The sequence below is a fragment of the Pelodiscus sinensis genome, chromosome 15, assembly GCF_052426305.1.
Source record: "Pelodiscus sinensis isolate ZL-2025 chromosome 15, ASM5242630v1, whole genome shotgun sequence".
NCBI lineage: Eukaryota > Metazoa > Chordata > Testudines > Trionychidae > Pelodiscus > Pelodiscus sinensis.
The window spans coordinates 26,191,283-26,213,683 of NC_143066.1; the positions used below are offsets into that span (position 1 = coordinate 26,191,283).

The following is a 22,401-nucleotide window of genomic DNA, read 5'->3' on the forward strand; positions in this document are numbered from 1 at the left end:
TCTTCCCCTTAGCACTTAGTGCTGCCTGGAGTGCATAGCGCAGTGCTCTGGTGGCAATCTAAAAGGCCTGAGGCTCCAGCTGCTGCCATAGTAGCAGCAGTGGCAACCAGGAGCTCCAGGACCCTTTGAATCGCTAGGCCCGGAACTGCCTCATTCCCCTCCCCCCCTTGTTGGTGGCCCTTTGCAGCTGTGGAAGAAGAGAAAAGCTTTTTTTTTTTTTGTCTCAAGCATTTGCATTTTTTAAACAAGACACATTGAGATGGAGTGGATGGGGGAAGGTCAAATAAATTACACAGAGGAGTGAATTTGGCAAACATTTGCACCTAACATAATCCCTCATAAAAATAACATACTACATTTAAATCATTAGGCAGTGCTCGCTACAGTAATTCAAATATACAAAGCCACTTTTATTGGGATTCAGGCTCTTTAGATTACATGATGAAGTACTCTTTAGCATTGGGCCTAATAAGTAGTTAATCTCTCGATGTACCAGCAAAAATAAACCATCCATGCAGCACTTGGCTTTTAGCTCATCATAAGAGAAAAGTTAAGGTCAGCAGTTAAGGTAACCAAATGAAGCTGTGTTCTTCACACTGTGTAAGTTTTGACTGGATTGTATAAAGGATGAAGGAGTCTGTGACTCTCCCTGATAGTCTCCCAATATTCTTGAGGTGGCTGAAGGAAACAGGATCTGCAGCATATTTGACCACAACTTGACTCAGAATCAGAAGGCGAGAGATTTTTGTCAGACAGAGGAGAAAAATCAAAGTCAGCAACCTGGAAAGCAAAATCAAAGAGGGGGAAGTCACTTGCAAAGCTAGGCTACTCTAGCAAGTGAAAGAAAAATCAGAAATGGAGATGGAGTCAGTTTTTCTATTAACAGGCCTCTTATTATACTGTGGAACTGTCTGAAATGTGCTTTCTAAATATCTAGGAAGATATGGTCCCTGACTGTAGGAGCGTGCATATTAATTACAGACAGAACACAACAAGTAAAAACTTTACTAGGTAAAGAAAAAAGGATGATGGGTGAATGAAGGTTACAAGCAAGCTCATATGATTACTTAGTACCATTCTACCAAACTTCCTGTCCTATTTCACTATCCAGCCTCCCTTCTCACTATCACACTATCCTTCTTTCCATCTATTCATCCACACACGGTCACTCAGGATATATCCTACAAACTCCCGTCTACTCCTGCACCTTCTCCCACCAGTCAATCCCCTCCCTCAGCACAAGAAAATACTGGAAAATATTAATGGAAATTCTTATTTTAAATTAATCTTCCATTAGAATTTGCATGGCAACCTGAGCCAATGAGTTAACCTCATGCTAAAGACACAGAAATTTGAGCTGTGTAAGTGGTCACTTAAGTCACTTGGCATGGTTTCAATGAATTCATGCAACAACCTGCTGTGGAATGAACTACAGATCAAGAATAATTTGGTGAAACTATTTGTTGAGTAATTTCAAATATAACTGAGAAAATCACCCTCTGCTTGTGGGCAATCTGAAAGCATGTTAAAAAAAGAAACACAACAAACAAAGCATAGGTAGAAATTCATCCCGTGACTTGTTCTGAATTATTTGCCCAGTTCATAGCAACACTACCCCAATACCTCGACAAGATCCTTCTGCTGTGAGGTGCTTCGGAGGGTCATGTATATAACAAATCCCAGCATCACTGAAATCAAAGCAATACATGGCAAGGCGAAGAAAGCCGGGTGAATACCTGAGGAAAGAGCACAAGGGAATGTGCCTAGTGTATAATGCATTATGATCAGGCCAGGGGAAGTCTGCACATTCTAGGTGAAGGAATTTTAAGACTGTGTAGAGTGAAAGAGACCATGCCCTCAGGCATGGGTTAGTCTCCCCCAAACACTTTTTTTTTAAAGCAAACTGCATAGATGTAAGAACATAAGAACAGCCATACTGGGTCAGACCAATGGTCCATCTAGCCCAGTATCCTGTCTGCCAACAGTGGGCAATACCAGATGCCCCAGAGAAAGGGAACAGAACAGGTAATCCTCATGTAATCCCTCCCTGTCACCCATTTCCAGGCAAACAGAGGCTAGGGACACCATTCCTACCCATCCTGGCTAATAGTCATTGATAGACCTAACCTCCACGAATCTATCTAGCTCTTTTTTGAACCCTGTTAAAGTCCTAGCCTTCGCCACATCCTCTGGCAAGGAGTTCCATAGGTTGACTGTGTGACTGCAACAACTGTACTTGAATAACTGTGGTGTATGCTAGAGACCATTTTCAATTCTTATAAATCAGCCTTCACTTTGTAAAATGTACTTCCTCTTTCCTCCACCGCCATGTAGCATTTTAAATATACTTTAAGACTACACTGAGGTACAAAGGATCCTTGAAGCAGCTCTAAGTAGGCAGCTGAGGATTTTTCAGGTCACTTGTGTCTTCTGATGCTCCCAGAGCAAGGAGCTGTATTGGGCATGTGTTGCGGGAGGGCAGCCATAAGCTGGGGTAATGTAAAGCAGCCTCAAATCTGCTCTAAGTTCTGTCCAGAGTTGAACCAGTCCTTTGCTGGTCCCAGGAGTGTAGGAGAGGAGACAGAAAAGTGGAATCGAGTCCCTTTGGTTTCTCCTCAGCTCCATGTGTGCAGAGCATTGGGCCCGGAGAAGTGGTGGAACAGAGAAAAGAGAATACACAATACAATCAGAAAATCCACATGCGAACGCAAGAAGAAATTCCATCCAGCAAACCTGCTTTGCAAATATATTAATTTCTACCAATTCTGTTTCCTGGTGCATGAAGTAAAGCAGACTAGATCAGAACAAACCTCATGCCTGGCTGGTAAACCTTCTTAACAGGGCTGCCTGAATTCTGAACTGATCATGGGATTCAGCATCTATAACTTCTAGGCTACTGGTTCAAATCCAGCCTAAATTTACAGCAGCTTACGTAAAAGGAAGTGATGGTTTTAGTCACAGGTCTAGTCCATAGATACTGTCATCATTAGAGCTGGCACTTATGCTGGCTATCTCAGGCTAATGACCGAGGACTAGAATGGGGCTAACTCTTATGAGAGAACGGGGAGGGCTGAAGGGGAGGAGGAAGGAGAGATTGTAAAGATCCTTTCCTTCTCCCCTAGCATGGTCTGTAGAAAGACAACGTGCTCCTATATAGCTCCCAAGGGTGCATCTACACAGCACTCTTAGCTCGAAATAAAATACAAATTTGCACTATGTAAATTGCGTAGCTTCTTTCCAATGTATTTTGAAATAGCTTATTTCATAATTTGGTGCTGTCTACACCTCGCCAAATTTCAAAATAACTCACTATTCCGAAATGCCCCTTTACCCTCGTGGAATGAGGGTTGCTGAGACATGAAATAACGGGCTGCTTCAATAGACATGGAATAGCTATTTTGGGATACTTCCAGTATCCCAAATTAGCTCCACAGTGTTGACGTACCCTATATGTTTGTGTGCATGCTCCTGAGGTGAACAGGAAAGAGGTGCAGCCAGGGACACATTCATAAGCTCAGGAGATGGGGGAAGGATTGGCTTTGCAGTCACCAGTGTACGGGCAAGATCTTATAAGCCATGCTCTCTTACTACTTCTGAGAATTTTGAGGCATTCTTTCAGCACTGCTTCAAAAGGCTGTCCTAGCGATGTTCCCTTCCCCTGCTAGCACTAACTCTTTGCTCAGTGCTGGCCCCTGATGGACCTTTGAAAACTGGTTTCAATTCTCATTGCCTTTTCTTAAAACAAAACAAAACAAACAAACAAAAAACAAACAAAAAAAGCATAACAGAGAGATTGATGGGGCGATGAGGGGAGGAGTTTGGTGGGGCAGAAATTAGTAATGGGAATAATTACAATTTAGACTTCCATATCAAGGAAGAGACTGAGAAGACTGGAACTGCTTATTTTAGGGAGGAGGTTACTATGAGGGCACAGGAAAATGTGTACGTTTGCTCTGTTTAGTCTCTCGCAATGAATGAGCAAGAGAAAATGTGAAATTTAAAGTCAGGAAATTTAAAACAGATTAATATGCATTTTTACACAAGTCAGTTATTCTCTGGAACTTACTGCTGCAAGATACCATTTAGACTTAATAGGATTTTTAAAAGGAGTAGAACTTCCAGAGTTATATGAGTGAGGAGATTTAAACAAAAAATGAGCACATAAAACCTTCATGTGTCAGGGCTGAAGCCAACTTCTAGCTGCTCAAGATTAGGAAAAAATCATCTCTAGGCTCATGTTTCTATAATTTTCCACTAAGAGGTTTCTTGTTGTTGTCGTTTCTTCTGAAGCTGTTGGTAGTGGCTACTGTCAATGAAACATCTAGTTTGAGCCAAAATGGCAGTTCCTACACATCTCAAGTGAAGTCTCACCTGTTGACCATACTTTAATCTCACGGTACATCTGCAACATGTTCACATCATTCTCCACTCTCACGCTGAGACAGTATTCTCCTGCATTATGAAAGGTATGGTTCAAATTGTAAGACGAGCCATTAATTGCCACTAGATGGCACTTCTCCCCTTCAAGTGGAATACATTCAGCCTTTATGAGCCAGCATAAAGTGAGTGGAGGGCTGAAAGGGGAAAAAAATCAGAAGAGGCTTGTAAAAATTATTTAAAATAGGAATGCATGAATCACATAGTACAGGAACTCTGAAAACATTGATGGTTAGTGTAAGTAATAATACTGCACTGAACCAATGCTAGAATGAACTAATGCTACAACTGAAGTACACACATTTATCTATTTACACTTTTTCATAACATGTATGTAGCCATGGATATTTTATATACACATAACAGCCAAATGCCTGAGAGGCTAGTGGTGCAGACAGTTCCACGTACAGAATCCGAATAATTGTTTCTGATTTCCTAAACCAAGGGTTGACAGCCTTTCAAAGAAGGGGAGCCATTTTTTTGTTTTAGACCTAAATATTTCAATAACTGCATCTGACGCAAAGCTACTTGTACACATACACAAAGATAGCAGGTATACAGCAGATAATAAACAACTAATAATAACTGAACATAATAATGTTATTGCTACTCATCAGAGTGCATAGACTCTGGGTTGAGGCCAAAGAGTAGGGCATGTTGGAGGGGGCTCTTGGCTGAGCCTGGGCCAGGGAGCTGGGGTGGAGGAGTGAGGGGTGCAAGCTCTGGGAAGGAATCTGGGTGCTGGGGTCATATAGTTGCGCTGCACTGGACATTTGATGAATTTTTATCCCAATCAGTGTCACATTCTCAACGGTAGAGTGTGCACTGGCTGGGCCTGGGGCAGCGGGTAGGGTTGCTGAGTGAGGGATGCAAGCTCTCGGTGGGAGACACAGGGGCTATGTCTACACTCGCGGCTTCTTGCGCCAGAAATATGCAAATGAGGCTAAGCGTGGACTATCGCTGAGCCTCATTTGCATACCTAATGAGCCGCCATTTTGCAGAAGAGGCTCTTGCACCAGAAGGAGCTGTCTACACTGCCCCTTCTTGTTCAAGAATAACCTTCTTGTGCAATAGCGGCGAGGAGTCCTGTGGCACCGTATAGACTAAACAAAGTGTTGGAGCATAAGCTTTCGTGGTCAAAGACCCACTTCGTCAGATGCATGCATCTGAAAGCTTATGCTCCAACACTTCGGTTAGTCTATAAGGTGCCACAGGACTCCTCAACGCTTTTGCAGATTGAGGCTAACAGGGCTACCCCTCTGATACTCTTGCGCAATGCCATTACGCCAATTATTTACAGGAATACCGGCACTGCGCAAGAGGGGTTTTTTGCGCATGAAGGGGCAGTGTAGACATCTCCTTCTGGCGCAAGAGCCTCTTCTGCAAAAATGGCAGCTCATTAGGTATGTAAATGAGGCTCGGCGATATTCCACGCTTAGCCTCATTTGCATATTTCTGGCGCAAGAAGCTGAGAGTGTAGACATAGCCAGGGAAGGCTGCCTGCCTGCTATGGCCCCAAAGTGCTCCCAGAAGAGGCTAGTTCCTGGCACATCTCTGTATGCCCCTTGAGGGATGCAGTGGGTCTCCATGCCTGCACCTGTAAGCACTACCCCTGCAGCTCCCATTGGCCAGTTCCCCGCCCATGGGAGCTGAGAGGCTGGTGCTGGGGGTGGAGGCAGCATGCAGAGCTGTCTCCTCCCCTGCCAGGGGCACGCAGCTATGTACCAGCTGCCAGCTGCTTCCAGGAGTGGTGTGGAGCCACAGCAGGCATGTAGCCTGCCTGAGCCTGCTCTGCTGGAGGACTTTTAGTGGCCCAGAGATTGCAATCAACTGCCCACAAAGGGTAAGCCAAAGAGCCGCATGAGGCTCTGCTCTTGTAGGTTGCCGACTCCTAGCCTAGACAAATACAACAGTACACACAGATCATGTCACAATTCAATACTTACAATTAAAATGTCTCAGCCTATTTTTATTGGGAATAACAGACTGGAGTCTCAGTGAGCACCAATCAGTGGAACTCAGGGAGCACCAATCAGCACCCTTGACTTCAGTGGAACTACACTGATTCACACCATTTGAGAATGTTCTAACTAACACTTCCGATGACTTTTCCCCGGTTCTGTTAGCACACTAATGAATCTTCATTTCTGCAATAGCATGAATCATTCTTATGCCAAAACTTTTCTGGGGGTGAGGACTGATGGAATAACTTTCAGTGTATGGGTTTTGGCAAACATTGACTATTTGTCTTTTGTGCTGTGGCATTGATCACCTAAATCAGGTGGTATTGTTTTTCTGCAGTTGGTAAACCAGGTGCCAGCTTTTCCCAAGTCTGTAGGTTTCAGCAAGCACTGACAAATTCATAGATGGAGATCAGCCCAGCTCAGCTATGTGTTAGTATTGTTTGAGATAGGCATTAAACTTGTAAGGATGGGTTTAGTGTTTAGACTCTGTGGCTGTATCTAGACTGGCATGATTTTGCGGAAATACTTTTAACGAAAAAAGTCGCTATATAATGCAAACTGTGCTTTTTCAAAAGAGAGAATCCAGACTGCCTGGGTGCTCTCTTTCGAAAAAGTGGCTTGCTTTTTTGAAAGTACTGGTTGTAGTCTAGACACTCTTGAAAGAGGCTTTTTCGAAAGATATTTGCAAAAAAGCCTCCTTCGAAAGGGGCTTGCAGTCTAGACGTAGACTATTTTTCATCGATTCCCCACGTAGACCAAACAGAAATAGACTTTTTTCCCAGAGATCAGAAAATGTTATTTTTCTTGTTCCTTGGACAATGAGAGAGGCCAATGTCTGTGTTTCTGTGACACAGCTAGGATTTTCATGTATGTTCTCTGCTCATAAAAAGACTTATAAAAGAACAACAGATGAGCTCAACACAACTATTTGGATTAAAGGCTTGGCAAAAGGCAAATAAAGTTTGATTTTGTAAATCACAGCTTCATCATAAAGCAATTTAAGAATGCTCTTGATTTGCTAGAAATAAATCAAGGAACGCCATTATATCTACCAGGTTTGGGCCATATAGTGTTTTACTGTGTTTTGCTTATACTCCTTATTTACATTTTTCAGACCTTTGCTCCACATGGTCCTATAAAGGCTCATCGGCTGCTCTCTGGACTTTGATTCTGGTGATAAAAAAGGTCAAGAAAGGCTAAGTTTATCAGCACCCCTTCCTCCAGCCATGTAGCATATTCGTTGCTAAGGGAAGAAGTCCGTTCGTGCTTGGCTCACTTTGGCTGTGTCTAGACTGGCAAGTTTTTCCGCAAAAAAACTTGCCAGCTATCTACATTGGTCGTTTGAATTTCCACAAGAACACTGACGATCTCATGTAAGATTGTCAGTGTCCTTGCAGAAATACTGTGCTGCTCCCGTTCGGGCAAAAGCCCTCTTGCGCAAATCATTTGCGCAAGAGGGCCAGTGTAAACAGCACAGTACTGTTTTCCGCAAAAGAGCCCTCATCGCGAAAATGGCGATCGGGGATTTTTTGTGGAAAACCACGTCTAATTGGCCATGGACGCTTTTCCGCAAAAAGCGCTTTTGTGGAAAAGCATCCTGCCAATCTAGACGTGCTTTTCCGAAAATGCTTTTAATGGAAAGCTTTTCCGTTAAAAGCATTTTCGGAAAATCATGCCAGTGTAGACGTAGCCTTTGAGTTCTGCTTCTGACCTACAAATTCCATCCCTTGGGCCAGATTTTAATTTGACTGGTTAGAGTTTACACTGTAGAGGGATTGTTTATTCTAAAAGCTGATTCAGGGGTCTAACATTTTCCTGACACATTTTTTTATTAAGTTTATGTTAATTTACATCAGTCTAGGCCCTATCCCTGCAAATGGATAAGCCAGGAGTAGGGAACCTTTTTTAGGTCAGGGTCCACTGACAAGTGAGAAACAAACAAACAAACAAAAAACCAACAAAACAAAAAACCCAAAACCTGATGTGGCCACCCCACTGAGAAGGAAAAAGACACTCCCCACAGTGGGCTAGAGCATCTAGCCCTGAGCCTCAGGGGCCAGATCCACACAAGCTGTGGTTGGCTTTAGGGTCCCCACTTCTGGCATAAGCCTATGAGTGGCACATTGGCCTAACGGAGACTGACTTATGTGCAGGCAAATTACCAGCCATGTCCTGGTGTCACAAAGCTTGGGCATCTGGCAGGAGCCTTAGGTATACCTCCACTAGTGCTACTGCTCTCCATTTGCAATGCACAGACAGAGGCTGTATCAACCCAGCCAGCTCTCACAGGCAGACCTGGCAAGCCTCACTCACTTGGAGGAAGACTCGTTCCGGAGGGATAGATTTTAAGGCTGTATTTGTACAAATAGCTCCCTCTAGTGATGCAGGAATCCAGAGTGAAACATTTTGAAACTCCTTTACCATCTGAAAAGATGGCTTCCACTCAGTCTGTAGCAGAGTCCCTGCTCAGGCTCCTTGGTCTGGTATACCGGCTGGTCCACAAATCAGTCAACAAGCCTTCTGGTGCAGTCACCCGTGCTTTTATCATATTTTCCCACCACCTTCTATTTACAAAGTTTACAGTCCAGACTGCGCCTGTGCACCGTGTGTGTGTGTGTGTGTGTGTGTGTGTGTGTGTGTGTGTGTGTGTGTGTGCACGCGCGCGTGCTCACTCTCCACTGAGCCACACCCTAGCTCCTTCCACCCCCTCTGGCTTCCCTTCCTCCGCCTTATATAGCCTTCCTTCTCTGAGGCCCACAGCTGCTTCTGATAGCCCTGCAGGCCTGGGCTTGCTCAGCTGTTTCCCCTTAGCCACAGTCCCACAGCTTGATAGAGCAATTGCAAAGCTAAACTTGTGTTGCTGCTCTCCTGTTCTTATAGCCCTGAGCCATTAGTCCCAAGCCACCAGTAAATGCACTACATGGTATACTGGGAAGAGGCTCAAGACCAACCTTTGCACTGTAATCTCTTCTCCCTGGAACCAATGGTCTAGGGTTAACTTCTTCACTATTCTCCAGTTTTTTCCTATGCAGTGAACCTTTTCACTCCTCCCCTGCTGGATTTGCTGCCACTCAAGCCAGGTCTACACGAGGGGACAAAGTCAAACTACGGTTCACAACTCCAGGTATGTGAATAATGTAGATGGAGTCGACGTACCTGAGTTCAGCTTACCATGGTGTCCCCACTGCAAGGGGTTGATGGGAGAAACTCTCCCATCGACTCTTTACTTCTTGCAATCCAATGGAGTACCAGAGTAAATGGGAGCACGGTCAGTGGTTAATTTAGTGCGGCCTTACTACACCTGCTAAATCAACCCTGGGAGATAGATCTCCACAGCATCAATTTCCCTGTAAGTGAAGACAAGGCCTCAGACTCCTCTTGCCTGGTTCATCTTGTGGCTGCTGTTTTCTGGCTGAAATTGAAACCTACACTTCTCATCCCTAGTGTCAGCCTTGGTAGGCCTATTGGTTAATGTATCCTACATGTAGCATGCAGGTTTCCTTAGTGATACGGATCAACGAGAAAGAAAAGTCCAGAACACAGTTTTAAAAGCCCCTTATTTTCCTTCCTTTTTACAGCACTTTTCCTTCTCTCCTTCCTCTTTGATTTTCAGTAGTGTTTATATTATGTTGTAAAGCACTGTAGGAAGCTCTAAAGAGAAGTACTGTTTATTAATATTCTGCATTCCTGCAACCTCTTGCGGTATGAGAGATTTTTGGAGTCAGGGACAAGTAATTTGCAATATTTTGTTCATAGAAAATAAATCTTTTTAAGGAGCAGTTCCGTCGCGTGCACACTCAGGAAATCTGAAGAAAAATGCCACAGGGTTTTACAGCAAAGGATATTTATATGTTACTTACCTGCCGTTGATATGTAGAGATAAATTTAAGTTTTCCATTATGTGAGTTTCTCTGGAGCCTATGACATTTATACTTTTAACAGCATCTGGAAAGAATAGAGACAAAGTCATGAAACTGCAGTTTAAAGAAAAACAAAAATAATTTCTTGTTTTCCAGTAAAAGTTTAATTTTCTGCACTCTTCTATGATGGCTTATTTTAGTCACAGCAGTAATATATATATATATATTTGCTAATAAATAGAGTAACTTCAGGTCAACCAATGTTTTGTCAGCTATCTTTAAAAACATTACATTTTCTTCAATGGCTGCTTTCATTAAATAATGATGGTTTGACCCCACCATTCTCTGAACCTCCCCCCAATAATTTTCTGCACTTGTGAGAATGTAAATCTTCCAACATAAAGATTAATTATGGTTTGACCCCACCATTCTCTGAACCTCCCCCCAATAATTTTCTTCACTTGTGAGAATGTAAATCTTCCAACATAAAGATTAAAATTAAACACAGATATTATCTGCTGACATTATCAAAAATAAAAATTGAATTCTGCCAAGCCAAATTTCATGAATTTATTAATTGTCCATTGTGATGGCTTCTAGCTGCCAAAGCAAATATAAAAGAGCTAATCGGTGTGCAATAATAAATAGAGCCATTAAACAAGTCTCAAAATAATGTTTAAAAATTCAAAATATTTTATAGAGCTTCAATTTTGTATTCTGAGGGTTTTTTCCCACAAAAGTTTTAATTGAAAATTTTAATTTACTAAAAACCAGCTTTCTGAAACCTGGAAAATTTTTGATAACAGTTATGAAAAAAATTAGATTCGAGACATGACTAATTTAATTAAACATGAACATTTAGAAAATGACAGTTTTAATTGAAAGGTTTTTTTTAAATCTTTCTTTTGATAATGAAAAGGTCTTTTTAAAAAAATTGACTTGCTCTGTCAATAAGCCATAGATATGTCTGATACAATGCTCTTTAAAAGATCTCCATATTCTGTTTGTTTATTATGTTTAAGTTTTAGAAACTACATTATACTACAGGTTGTGCATCAATGCATAAAGTTCTGTTTTGTGCATCCAAAGCAATTTTTAATTACCCAGCAACTCCAATTTGGTGGTGAAATCTCCCGTTTTCTGCACAATCTTTCTTTCTTGTGTGGCGCTCTCAATTTGCTGCCACTCAGCTACAACTTTGAGATGTACCTTGCAATGCCCCATAGTAGAATAATGATAGTAGACAACTGGTTCTTTGGTTACTTGTTGAGTTCTGTGGGTAGCATGAAAAGATTTAGAATCACCTCTGTTTAGAAACGACTTGCATCAGACATTTTAGATCAATGAAGGCTTGAGTCATCTTGTTACACCAGTGTAAATCAGGACTAACTCCCAGAAGTTCATGGTTCAAGGAAGATCAAAATTAGACTCCCTTGTATGTTTTTCTTACTTTAATTTTTTTGAGGAAAACAACAACACAATAGTCCCTAAATATCATCTTGGGACAGAATTAGATAGTGGCAGTGAGCTAATATTTCTTTTATTCTTTTATTAAAGCAGGGGTGCCACAGGCAAACTAAATTCTTCCATAAAAGAATATGGGCCACTATTTACAGAAGTCGAATCTGAAACGTACACATCCAAACATTTGTGCTACATGTGCTTATGTACTCTTCCAAACAGAGAAGATATGGCTAGTCATTGTAGTATCTACTCACCATTCAATAACAACCAAGAAAAAGAATCCAATAGATTATTCTAATAATTTATTTAAAAATACATCTGAGAAAATTGCAGTCTGCTCATGGAGATTTTATAAGCAGAGAAACATGCTCTAGTCAATAAATATATTATTTATTATGAATTATTTATTCAGCTCTATGTGTTTGCACTAGCATACTCTCTCTAATGAAACATGCACTTTTAACCTAAAATCTGGACCTCAACACCTCTGCATTTTAGGGGAGCTTAGCACACATCAGCATTTTAGTATCATAATCAAACGTGGTTGGAGACAGACTCTAGGACAAAGCTTACATTTTTAAATGTTTGTGAGCCTCTAGACTACCTGAAGACTGTGAGTGTATGCGTATGTTACACATCCCTACCAGAAGCATCCAGAGCCTTTGCATAAATAAATCAACTAGACATACCCATCTCCAAAATCCCAGTTGTAGATGAATGATGACAACTTGAAGTAATTACTCGGATCATGAAGAAAGAAAGAAATCTGGGTCAGAGTGTCTGTGGCAGAATTAGAATCTGGTTCCACATACATGCTGTCTTCTATTTGTGTCATGGTAAGATTCCCTACTATTGACTCTGCAGGAAATGATGATAAAGGAAGAATAATGAGATGTTCTCTCACTTTCATAGCATTACCTACAAATTGCAAAGCCTCATTAATTATTTTAATCTCTCAACACCCCTGTGAAGGTGAAAAAACATTTTTTACCCATTTCACGGATTGGCAAATTTAGGAAGACAGATTAAATGATTTACACAAGGTGTCACAGCCTGCAATAGAATCCAAGGGGGGAAATCTTGGCCCCATTTAAGTCCAGAAAAGTTTTGCCATCAACTTCGATGGGGCAGTGATTTCACTTCAGGAACTCTGACACCCCCTCCATTAATCTAACCTATACACACTGTCTAAAACAAAGCGTATGAAAATATTTTAATTACTGCAAATGGCTGACTGCAATACACAATTATAGGATTTAAACTACCCTTATACAGTGTAAAGCGATTCTATGCAAACAGCATAATGAAGTTCAAAAATGTATTATCTCTCAGTGATGATCTGCTCATATTTGCTTGGTTTACAGGCAGAAAGATGGCCTAAGGAGGTGTATATTGCAATTAAAAGCCTTCAGCTGGCCTGTGCTAGGTGGCTCAGGCCCGTGAGGCTCAAGCTTGCAAAGCTATTTAATTACAATGTGACATTTGGGCTCAGACTGTAGCCCAAGCTCTGAGACCCTCGCAGGGTTGCCAGTTTTGGTTGGCTATATGCCTGGAGATTTCATCACAGGCCATGCTCCTTAATTAAGGATTAATTTATAATTCCTGGAGACTGCAAGCCAGTCCTGGAGGGCTGGCAATCCTAACCTAAGTCCCTGAAGCTGCATGGCTGTGTGACTGCACAGCTGCCTAGTTAGCACTGCACAGGTGCTGAAGGAATCTGCCAAAGGCAAGAACCAGCCAACTGTCCCACTGCTACTCTAGCCCAGGGGCAGATGACCATTTTGCGGGGCCCAGGGCAGCACAATTTCGCTGGGCCCTCCTTTGCCACGGGGCATGCGCGGGGCTTCTTGAAGTGTGGGGCCTGGGGCGGCCGCCCCACTCGCCCTGCCCTATATCCGCCCCTGCTCTAGCCCAACCTCCTGCCTGCCATGGCCCAAATGGTCCAGCCCAGTCCCAGCCTCCAGGATTTGCAATGGCCATGGTGGCCCTCTCCCAGCTCCAACTCAGCCCTGGCTGGCACCTGCTGGGGGAGAGGCACCTATCATGCAGCCCCAGCCCCAGAGCTGCCATGGTGGGGAGAGGTGCCTTTCTCTCCCAGCACAGGTGCTGCTGCAAGAGAGATGGGGGAGTTCCCTCCCCTCACAGTAGCCTGAAGCACTCTCCTTTACCCCAAACTGACTCCACCCCAGAGCCCACAGGCCCCGGCCAGAGACCTCACACACTAGGACCCTAACCCTCTGTTCCAGCCCTGAGCCTCTCATCCTTGGGCCTCCCCAAGCCTCCCCGGACAGAGCCTTTGCACCCAACTCTCTGCCTCATGCCAGAGCCCCTGAACCCCCGCCCACCCCAGAGCCCGACACCCCAGCTAGAGCCCTCACTCTTCTGTACTCCAATTCTCAACCCAGGCCTGAGCTCCCCTCCCATACTTAGAGCCCCTTGGCTCCACCAATATGAAGGGGATGTCGCACATCAGCTCCACATTGGTACACATAACTAAATTCATCCAGCTTAGGGGTGGGAAAAATTAGAGGAAATACTGGCCCTAACCCTACTCCCACGTCACAGGATCCCACAGATTGGGTTCCAGCATACTCCAAATGTCTACAATGCAATTAAGCAGCCCTGGGAGCTGGAGTCAGCTGGCATGGGCCAGCCACAAGTTTTTAATTGCAATGTAGCCATATCCCTAATGGCCAGCATTGTGAGTGCAACCTGCAAAGTAAGAAACTGGTTTGGGATTTCTCTAGATTATGTATGAGGTTGATGATCAGCTTCCAAGGGATAAATTCATTATAGATAACTAGATCAATTAGACAGATTACCACCAGCAATATAGATTCTGCTATCTAGAGGCAGACTAGCCACTGGGCCAATGGAGCCTTGGCCAATTGGGGCACCCCTGGGTTCCAACCTGAACCCCCCTGGTGCACCTGCCAAGGAGTGGGGGTCCCACTCCCGCTTGCTCTGTTCCAGAGCCCACAACCCCCTAATCTATCTCTGCTGCTATCTTAACAATTCTGTTGATCTGCAAACAAACTGGAAATATCCCGAAATAGCAATGCTGCATCTTTAGAAGTGCCCACTATTTCCTGAAATAGTGGGTGTGCTATTTCGGCATCCCTATAAACCTCATTCCACAAGGGTTAAAGGATTTGTTGGAATAGTGCCTTATTTTGAAATTTGGCGCTATGTTGACAGTGCCAAATTTCAAGATAAGCTCTTTCGATTTAGGCTTGGCATAAACTACACAATTTGCACAATACAAATTGTGTAGCTTATTCCAACAGAGGGGTGCTGTCTAGATGCACCCTAAAACTGACTGTGCAGAACTATCTGGAGATAAATGTAATACAGACTTATTTTTGGACCCTAGAGCTTTTCTTTGAGCCCTGCAAATCTGGAGTCTGGGGAAACTAGGAAGGTAAAGGAAAATATGAGCTTTCTTAGGCTTAAAAGTTTCTCATCCTTTTGCCTGTGAAAATGGCCTTGAAAACATAAGCCAATGGAAATGGAGCCTGGAGTTTGAAAGAATTAAGCAGAGAGGCTCCACTTTGGCAGTAAGCGGCAGGAGAGGCCCAAAAGATCTTGTACTCAAACTCTGTGTCAGATGGTTCTCAAAGAATGACCTCATTAATCCTCCCTCAAATTTGCAGATGTTACCTGTGGCTAGTACTATGATCCTGATGGACGAGAATCGGTTATGTATTGGTGGAGAAAATCTTTTCACAGACCACTCAATGATCCTGAGGATAGGGCCACTGGTTGGTAGAATCAGATCACGTAACTCTAAATATCCATAGGACCAGATCTGTTGAACAGGTAAACTCTTTGAGGCAGGGACAGTCGTGTATTCTGATTGTACAATGCTTTACAATGCTTTGCATAATGGGGGTGTTACAATAGCACAAACAATAACAATAATAGAACCGCTACATTCTACATAGTCCCACTTGTGACTTTTAAGTATGCTCCAGCTATTGATATTTTAATACAAGGTATAATAGCTCTACCATACCAAAGGCCTCATGTTATTTCTGCTTCAGTCATGTCTTGTGTAGAACTTGGATGGGACTGATAAAAAGGAAAACTTGTAGACTGCCACTGCTGGAAGTCAGCTGAAGTTTGGAACTAGATATGATGAGCTAATGTAACACTGATAGCAACAATCTGTGTCTTCAGGATTCTAGATTTCACAGAATAAAACTGGCCTGATTCATACCAGACTTGCTCTAGCTTTTGTGAGACACAACTAGCAGAAAAAGGTGAAGTACAACTGCTCAAACATCAGGTTTCTAGCAGTGGCCACAGAGGATTTTTTTTTTTGTAAGCAAGCATTTTACTGATTTTTCTGTCTTAGGTAGTCTACAAGTTTGTATGGAGACCACAGCTCATGGCAAAAAATCTCTCTGTCCACTGAGCAAATAAACTATTTTAGAACCCAGCTAATAGAAGTCAGGCTCAACATGGCTGTACCTAACACTATTCTGAATCCCAGAATGCTCAGCGATTGTCTCAGTGGAATGTGTGAAGACTTGAACAAGCTGCTCTAAAGATACTTTACCTGTAACATGAAGCACAGTGAAGCCTTTGGCGATGGGCTGACATAACCAGCAGCGTGTCTCAGTTACCCAGACAAAAATGGGAAAATCCCCAGGAAATTCACCAGTCACTGTAATCATGGAGTTAAATCGCTGTTCTGATTTCTCAATCAAAGTCAGAGGGGTGAAAATCCAGTTAAAATAATAGGATTTTAGGTCACTCATGAACACAACATCATAATTCTTCATACTCAATCTGGCATGAATTGTAGCTTGAGCTCCCGTTGTGATGGGGCCATTGTTGTTGATTTCCAGAACATACTGCACTATAAAATCAGAAAACAAATGTCACAATGTTTTTAATATATATAGTCTCTAAGGGATCAAACGTGTGAAAAAAGTATTAGCATGCTGTAATTATGTGGTTTTTGAGCACTATGGCACTAAACACAATCAAATTTCTGAATGGGCACTGGCACTTTGGTATTTAGAAATGTATGTATAAACATAACTCTTCTCTCTAGCCCCATTACTATTATGCATTATTTAGAATTAAAATACGTTAAAATAAAAAATAGCAATAAAAACATATATTTTCGTAGGAATGGGTCCTAGAATTGTTAAAATATAGAGCAGGGTCCATACCAAATTGCTAGATCAGAATACCCCAAAAACGTTGGGGAAGTTTAGATGTGGATTTCGACCTTACGGATGGTTTAATAAAAGTGTAAACCAGGGGTCTCAAACTCCCAGCTAGAGCGACTGCACAATCTGCTTGGGACTCCCAGCGTGAGGGGAGGAGCCTGCTTGTTACTAGCCTCCAAGTCCTACCACCACCCCATCCTCTCCTCCCCATGGCAGCCTGTCCCCTGCGCAGGCGGTGAGGAGGCTAGCATTGAACTAGTCACACACCACTGCGGCTGCTGCAGCGAAGGAGAGCTCATCAGAGCGATTGTACTTGCCCAGCTCCTGCCACTGTGGAAAGAGCTGGGGAAGGGGACATGATCACTGTTGCCACATGGCACTGCCCCTCCCTCTGCAGTGATGCTCTAAGTTGCATCCTCAGGGGACAGGGTGCCATGGGATGGAGAGAGAGACTGACAATAGTGAGAAGGGGCGGGGCTTGGGGACCGGTAATGGACAGGCCCCCACTGGCAGTCACAGACCGTATTGCACAATTGCTCTGGTGTAAACAAAGAGAAGGGGCAAAACATATCTGTAAAGTAATAAATCTTCCCCAGCTTTGTTTGACTTCTGAAATGTTGCAAGCTAAACCCAATGATTCTAGATAAGGATTGTTCTAAGATGTCCAAACTTCTTCCATTTTAGGATTATTTTTCTCTTTTTATGTCACCAGGTACAAGCCTGAACATAGTTTTTACACCATCTTTGTTTGGTGGAAAGAAAAAACCCTTAATATAGTCAAGAGAAAGATTCTGTGCAAAAGAAAAATGCAGGCTTCAAAGATCACTTAAATCAGATTGCAAATTCAGTGCTAGTGGAAGTAGGGGGCAAAAACCTGAGCCAGAATTTTATAGGTACTTGGGCATCTAAAGATGCAGTTTTGTGCCTAGCAGAAGTGGCTAGTTATCTGACTCCCACTGAAATCAGTTGGAATGAGGCTCCCAGGTGATTAGGAAAATGCCATGAGGTGCTTAAATACCTCTACAGGTGCACTAAAATTGTTGGTATTTCAGCCTCTCATTACCAGGGCAGAGTTTGTCTTATGGAAATCGGTGTGATGGTTTGGGCTTGGCAAGTCATGTCAGAGTCAGTCGTTCATTTGAAACAAGACCAGTTTTACTTTAAACCTACAAAAACAACAAGCATTCTTCCTCTGGCTTTTTCAGCACAATCCAGAAACTGAAGCTCACAAGTTGAATGGACAAGCCAACTCTCACAAGTTTATCATGAGAAACGTGATTTCTAAAGAAAAATAGGTCTTGCCCATGATCTTGTGATTGAACTCTCAAATCTCAGGATTTTTTTCTGCCCGGGCTGGGTGATCTCCTGCTGTCAGCCGCTGGCGGCTGAGAAGTCCATTGTTAGCTGTAGGTGGTAGTTCCCATGGCAGCCTGCGAAGTGGGTGAGGGGACCAACTGCTATCCCTCCCACCCCAAAGCATGGGGAGAGTGAAAAGATGCAGAGATGAGACTAGAGGGACTGAACTATGCCAGAAGGGTGCAGGGGGGGCGGTGAAGTGAGGAGCGTGAGGGCTGATGGGGTAGAGGGCCCATACTGATGGTGAGTTCTGAGCAGATGGATGAGTGCTGGGAGGATGGACTGATTGTGGTGGGGTTGATGGGGGAGGGTGGCTGAACTGTTGATGTGGTGATGATGGGGGGCTGGGGAAGTGAACTGAGTGGGTCTGAACTGAGGGCACTGGATGGGGAGAGAACTGACGGGGAACTGGGGAACAGGAATAATTGCTGGGCAGGTGGTGGGCAGATGTGGGGTTGAGAGCTCCTGCAGCAGGAGTCAAAATAATCGTATACAACGCAAGTTGGAGAGAGGGCAACACTAATTGTTACATGCTACCCACTTGGGAGGGCAGAGGGAATTCAAACATTAAGAGACTGAATTAAAAAACAATATAATCTTTTTTTAAGTCATGATTTTTGGGCCAATCTCATGATTTTTAGGGGTCCAACTCATGATTTTAGATCTCTTGAAGTTGACAATACTGTACAAGTTAATACCATATTACTTCGCTCAGGGAATCCCTTTATTCACTTTTCCTGTTAGGGTCAGGCTTTTGTAGCCATACCTCCATTTCAAGTCACTCCTGCTTCATTTAAAACAAAAACCAAAACCAAAAAGACCACAACTTCAGTGCAGAGAAAACATTTTGGGTGAGCAGTTCTGATGCATGTCTGCAGAGCTCAAATTTTAAATAGAGTCATTGTTGGCTACATTTTTCCTTTAATCAATGTTTTTCTTAGCACAATTTTGGACTGAAGATTAGTGTCCAAAACTAATTACAGATTTCATTCCTGTATTTCCTTATTAAACCCAAGAAAAAAAATTTCCTTTAGCCTTATGTGTAACAAAGTTAACATACTTTGTTTTATGGTTCTCCGCTAACCTTTTCTTTTTCTACTTCTCTCAACCTGGGTAAGAACCATTCTCCGACCCCAATTTAAAGGAAACATTTATATCCTAAATTGCGGTGTGGTTGAAAGTTGGTCCTGCTGCACTGAAGGCCAATGAGAAAAAGGAGGGAAAATCCAAAAAATTGTGCACTGGCAGGGAGTAGTAGGTGGTGCAAAACTAGAAAGACTGAAATTCCTGCTGAAGGTGACCTTTTAAAAATCTGCACTTAGTTCACTGTCCATTTTGCTACAGCAAAAATTGGGGAAAATACCAGAAATCAGTGGCAGATCTAAAAAAGACACTGGGGAGGGGACATATTGAATAAGATAACGGAGTGGGAAGGAGATTAAGTGGCTAGCTCAAGGTCACACAATACATCAGTGGCAGAATGAAGTATTTAACCCAGCTCTCCTGGCTCACTTTTCAGATGCAACACAGCAAAGCTAGGAAGGAGCAAGAGGAGGGGCAAGCTGTCTTAGTCATTTGTGACTAACAGCAGTGAGGGAGCAGAGATGCTTCACTGCATCCCAATCAAGATGGAAATAAAGAAGGGAGCTGATAGATTCAGTCTTGTCTGAGATCCCTTCCTTCCAGAGTTGCTAACTAAGCCTCACCATGAAGAGGCAGTTCCCACATCATCTGATCGAGGTTTGTGGGTGGAAAAGGGCAGACATAGCTGCACCACCCCCCTTTTGTTCTGCCAGAGAACTTACTCATTATTGCCAGCTTCTCACGGGAAGATGTCCCTTTGGGGTGCAGCTCCTTCACACCTGCTCCAGTTATTCAAGCAGGATCCTGAATACACAATCCACCCCAGAACAAGAAAACAAAGTCTTCCTTATAAATAACCAATGTTCAAGCTAGGAGGTTTAACTATACCCCTTCGTTTCAGAGCAGGGTTTTATCACTCTCCACAGAAACCTAGCACTGCAGAAATTAGCAGCAGGCAAAAAGATCTCTCATTTAATCTGTTCCTCTCTCTCTCTCTCTCTCTCTCTATATATATATATATATATATAGGAGAAATATGACACTGCAAACCTTGCTGAAAATGCAGCTAGAGTATTTTATTTTCAGGAAAACCATAGAAATGCTCAGTTGATTTTGGGCTTGCCTGGAAATAAATATTCATTCTGTGTTTACAGCAGCATAAGATTGCTTTTTAGGGCTGAATTCTAATGACCCCTGGCTCATTAGCCCTGGATTGAGAAAGGCGCAGATCTACCTTACCTGCCGCTGACTTGGAATGGAAAAGGAATAGCACCATGCAAGTCACTTGGAGGATGCTCGGGGTGAAAAAAGCCAGGGCCATTTGTAGTCAGTGCCCCGAGAAAACTGCTACTGTCTGTTCAGCTCCGATAGCCAGACTTCATCTTCCAAGTGGGCTCCACTCTGTCTCCAGGACCGGGAGGAGGTGGGTAGCAAGTAGTCACTACTGCTGTCGCCTAGAGGCAATGTGGATGTACTGCACTGTCTGGTTTTTTTTTTCTTGCTTTTTTTTCCTGGCAAATCCTGCCCACGCCTAACCAGTTTAGAAAAGTTGTATTAGACACCTGTATAAACCAATGGATTAGAAAAGGAGGCAGAGAAAATCCCTATGGGGGTGCTAGTGAAAAGCTCCTACAGCTGCAAAAATTTTGAAAACAGTTTTCTGGTACAAGGTAATAGAATAAATGTATTTTGGTATGCGTGGCCATGTGTATCTTGCAGACTTTTGTATAAAACACCACGTTAAAAGTTACAACAGACTGATTTCTGTAGGGCTTAATATTCCATTAGAAAACAGGTGACGTAGTCTGCCCAAATCCTGTATCATATTCCTGATGGTTAAGAAAAATGCTGCCTTAAAAATCTTTCTAAAACAGATGAGTAATGAATTTGAGTCATACACTCATAACACAGTGCAAACCAATAACATTTAAGACCCCAATCTTGAAAACTTGTAAGTCTCTGGATGCAATTAGACTCATACAATAGACTGGAACTACTCCCATGCAGAGATACAAACACCTAGGTTTTGGCCTTATTTTGCATGAGATCCTTCATACAAACTAGATGACACTAGGATTTTGGAGAATCATGGCAGGCTGGGTGGATTAGCTGCTTTTAATAAAAATATTTTATTGTACAATAGTATAGTACAAAGCATAGATTGAGAGAGATGGGTACAGCACAAAATATGAAATAGCTACTTTATTATTAACTAATTGCTCCTTGCAGTATACCTTGCTAAGTTGGATGACACTTCTATAGTTTGTCATGCAAATAAAGTTTCTGAACTTGACTGCTATCCAGGAATACTTCTTCCACAACCCATCTTCCAACGTTCATACTTTATTCCCTTCTATTTTCTGTTCTACACCCCGCTTATTAATCAAAAGCCACTGAACCAGTAGAGCTGTCTTTCAAAACAAATTAGGCAGAATTTTTTTTTTGTTGCTTTCATTAAAATCCAGCTGTTGGGTCCAGTACAGGTCTATGGAAGAATATATACTGATATCTCAGTCTGTGGATCTTCACCCAAAGAGCGGGGTAAAAATGATGATACACAGTACAGGCCAACAGGGTATTCCAGCAGTTGACTTTCTGTATCCCGTGTTCTTGCTTCATTCAGCTGTCCCCGTCTCCTCCCTGCTCCTGTTTCTAGTGGGAAAAGCTGTGTGTGGCCGATCTGTTGAGGCATCTTTGGTCTCGGCATTGAGAGCCAAGCGCGTGTGGCTGTGCAACCTCCGCTCTAGCACACAGCCCGGGGAGCCTGTCGCTTTCACAGCAGGGCGGATGCTCCGCGCTGGGAGCCGCTCTGCCCGGGAGCTCCCGCGGGGCCCGCTACAGGGCGCTGCCCGGGCCCGCTGCAAGGGCCGAGGGTAAAGGCTGGTGCGGGGCTAATGGACAAGCCAGGCCGGGTCTGGGCGCTCTGCCTGCGGCGCTAGCTGCTGGGCTGCCCGGCCGCGCCCCCCGCTTTGCGGCCGGAAGGGATCCCCGAGCCCGGTTCTCGCGTGTGGCGCGGAGGGTTCGCAGCGCGCCCAGCCGGGGCCCCCTCAGACC

At 43.3% G+C, this 22,401-nt stretch overlaps 1 protein-coding gene across 1 annotated transcript; it reads right to left on the reverse strand.

Annotated features, from left to right (window-relative positions):
- Positions 1 to 389: 389 nt before the first annotated feature.
- On the reverse strand, positions 390 to 22,353 carry TMEM130 (transmembrane protein 130). Its single transcript, XM_006112822.5, has 8 exons — positions 20,587 to 22,353; positions 16,287 to 16,589; positions 12,415 to 12,583; positions 11,365 to 11,534; positions 10,262 to 10,346; positions 4,372 to 4,574; positions 1,624 to 1,736; positions 390 to 780 (listed from the first exon to the last, which is right to left on the reverse strand). Exons 1-8 carry the CDS (start codon positions 20,666 to 20,668, stop codon positions 592 to 594), a joined length of 1,314 nt encoding a protein of 437 aa, XP_006112884.3. The 5' UTR covers positions 20,669 to 22,353; the 3' UTR covers positions 390 to 591.
- Between the last annotated feature and the right edge of the window lie 48 nt (positions 22,354 to 22,401).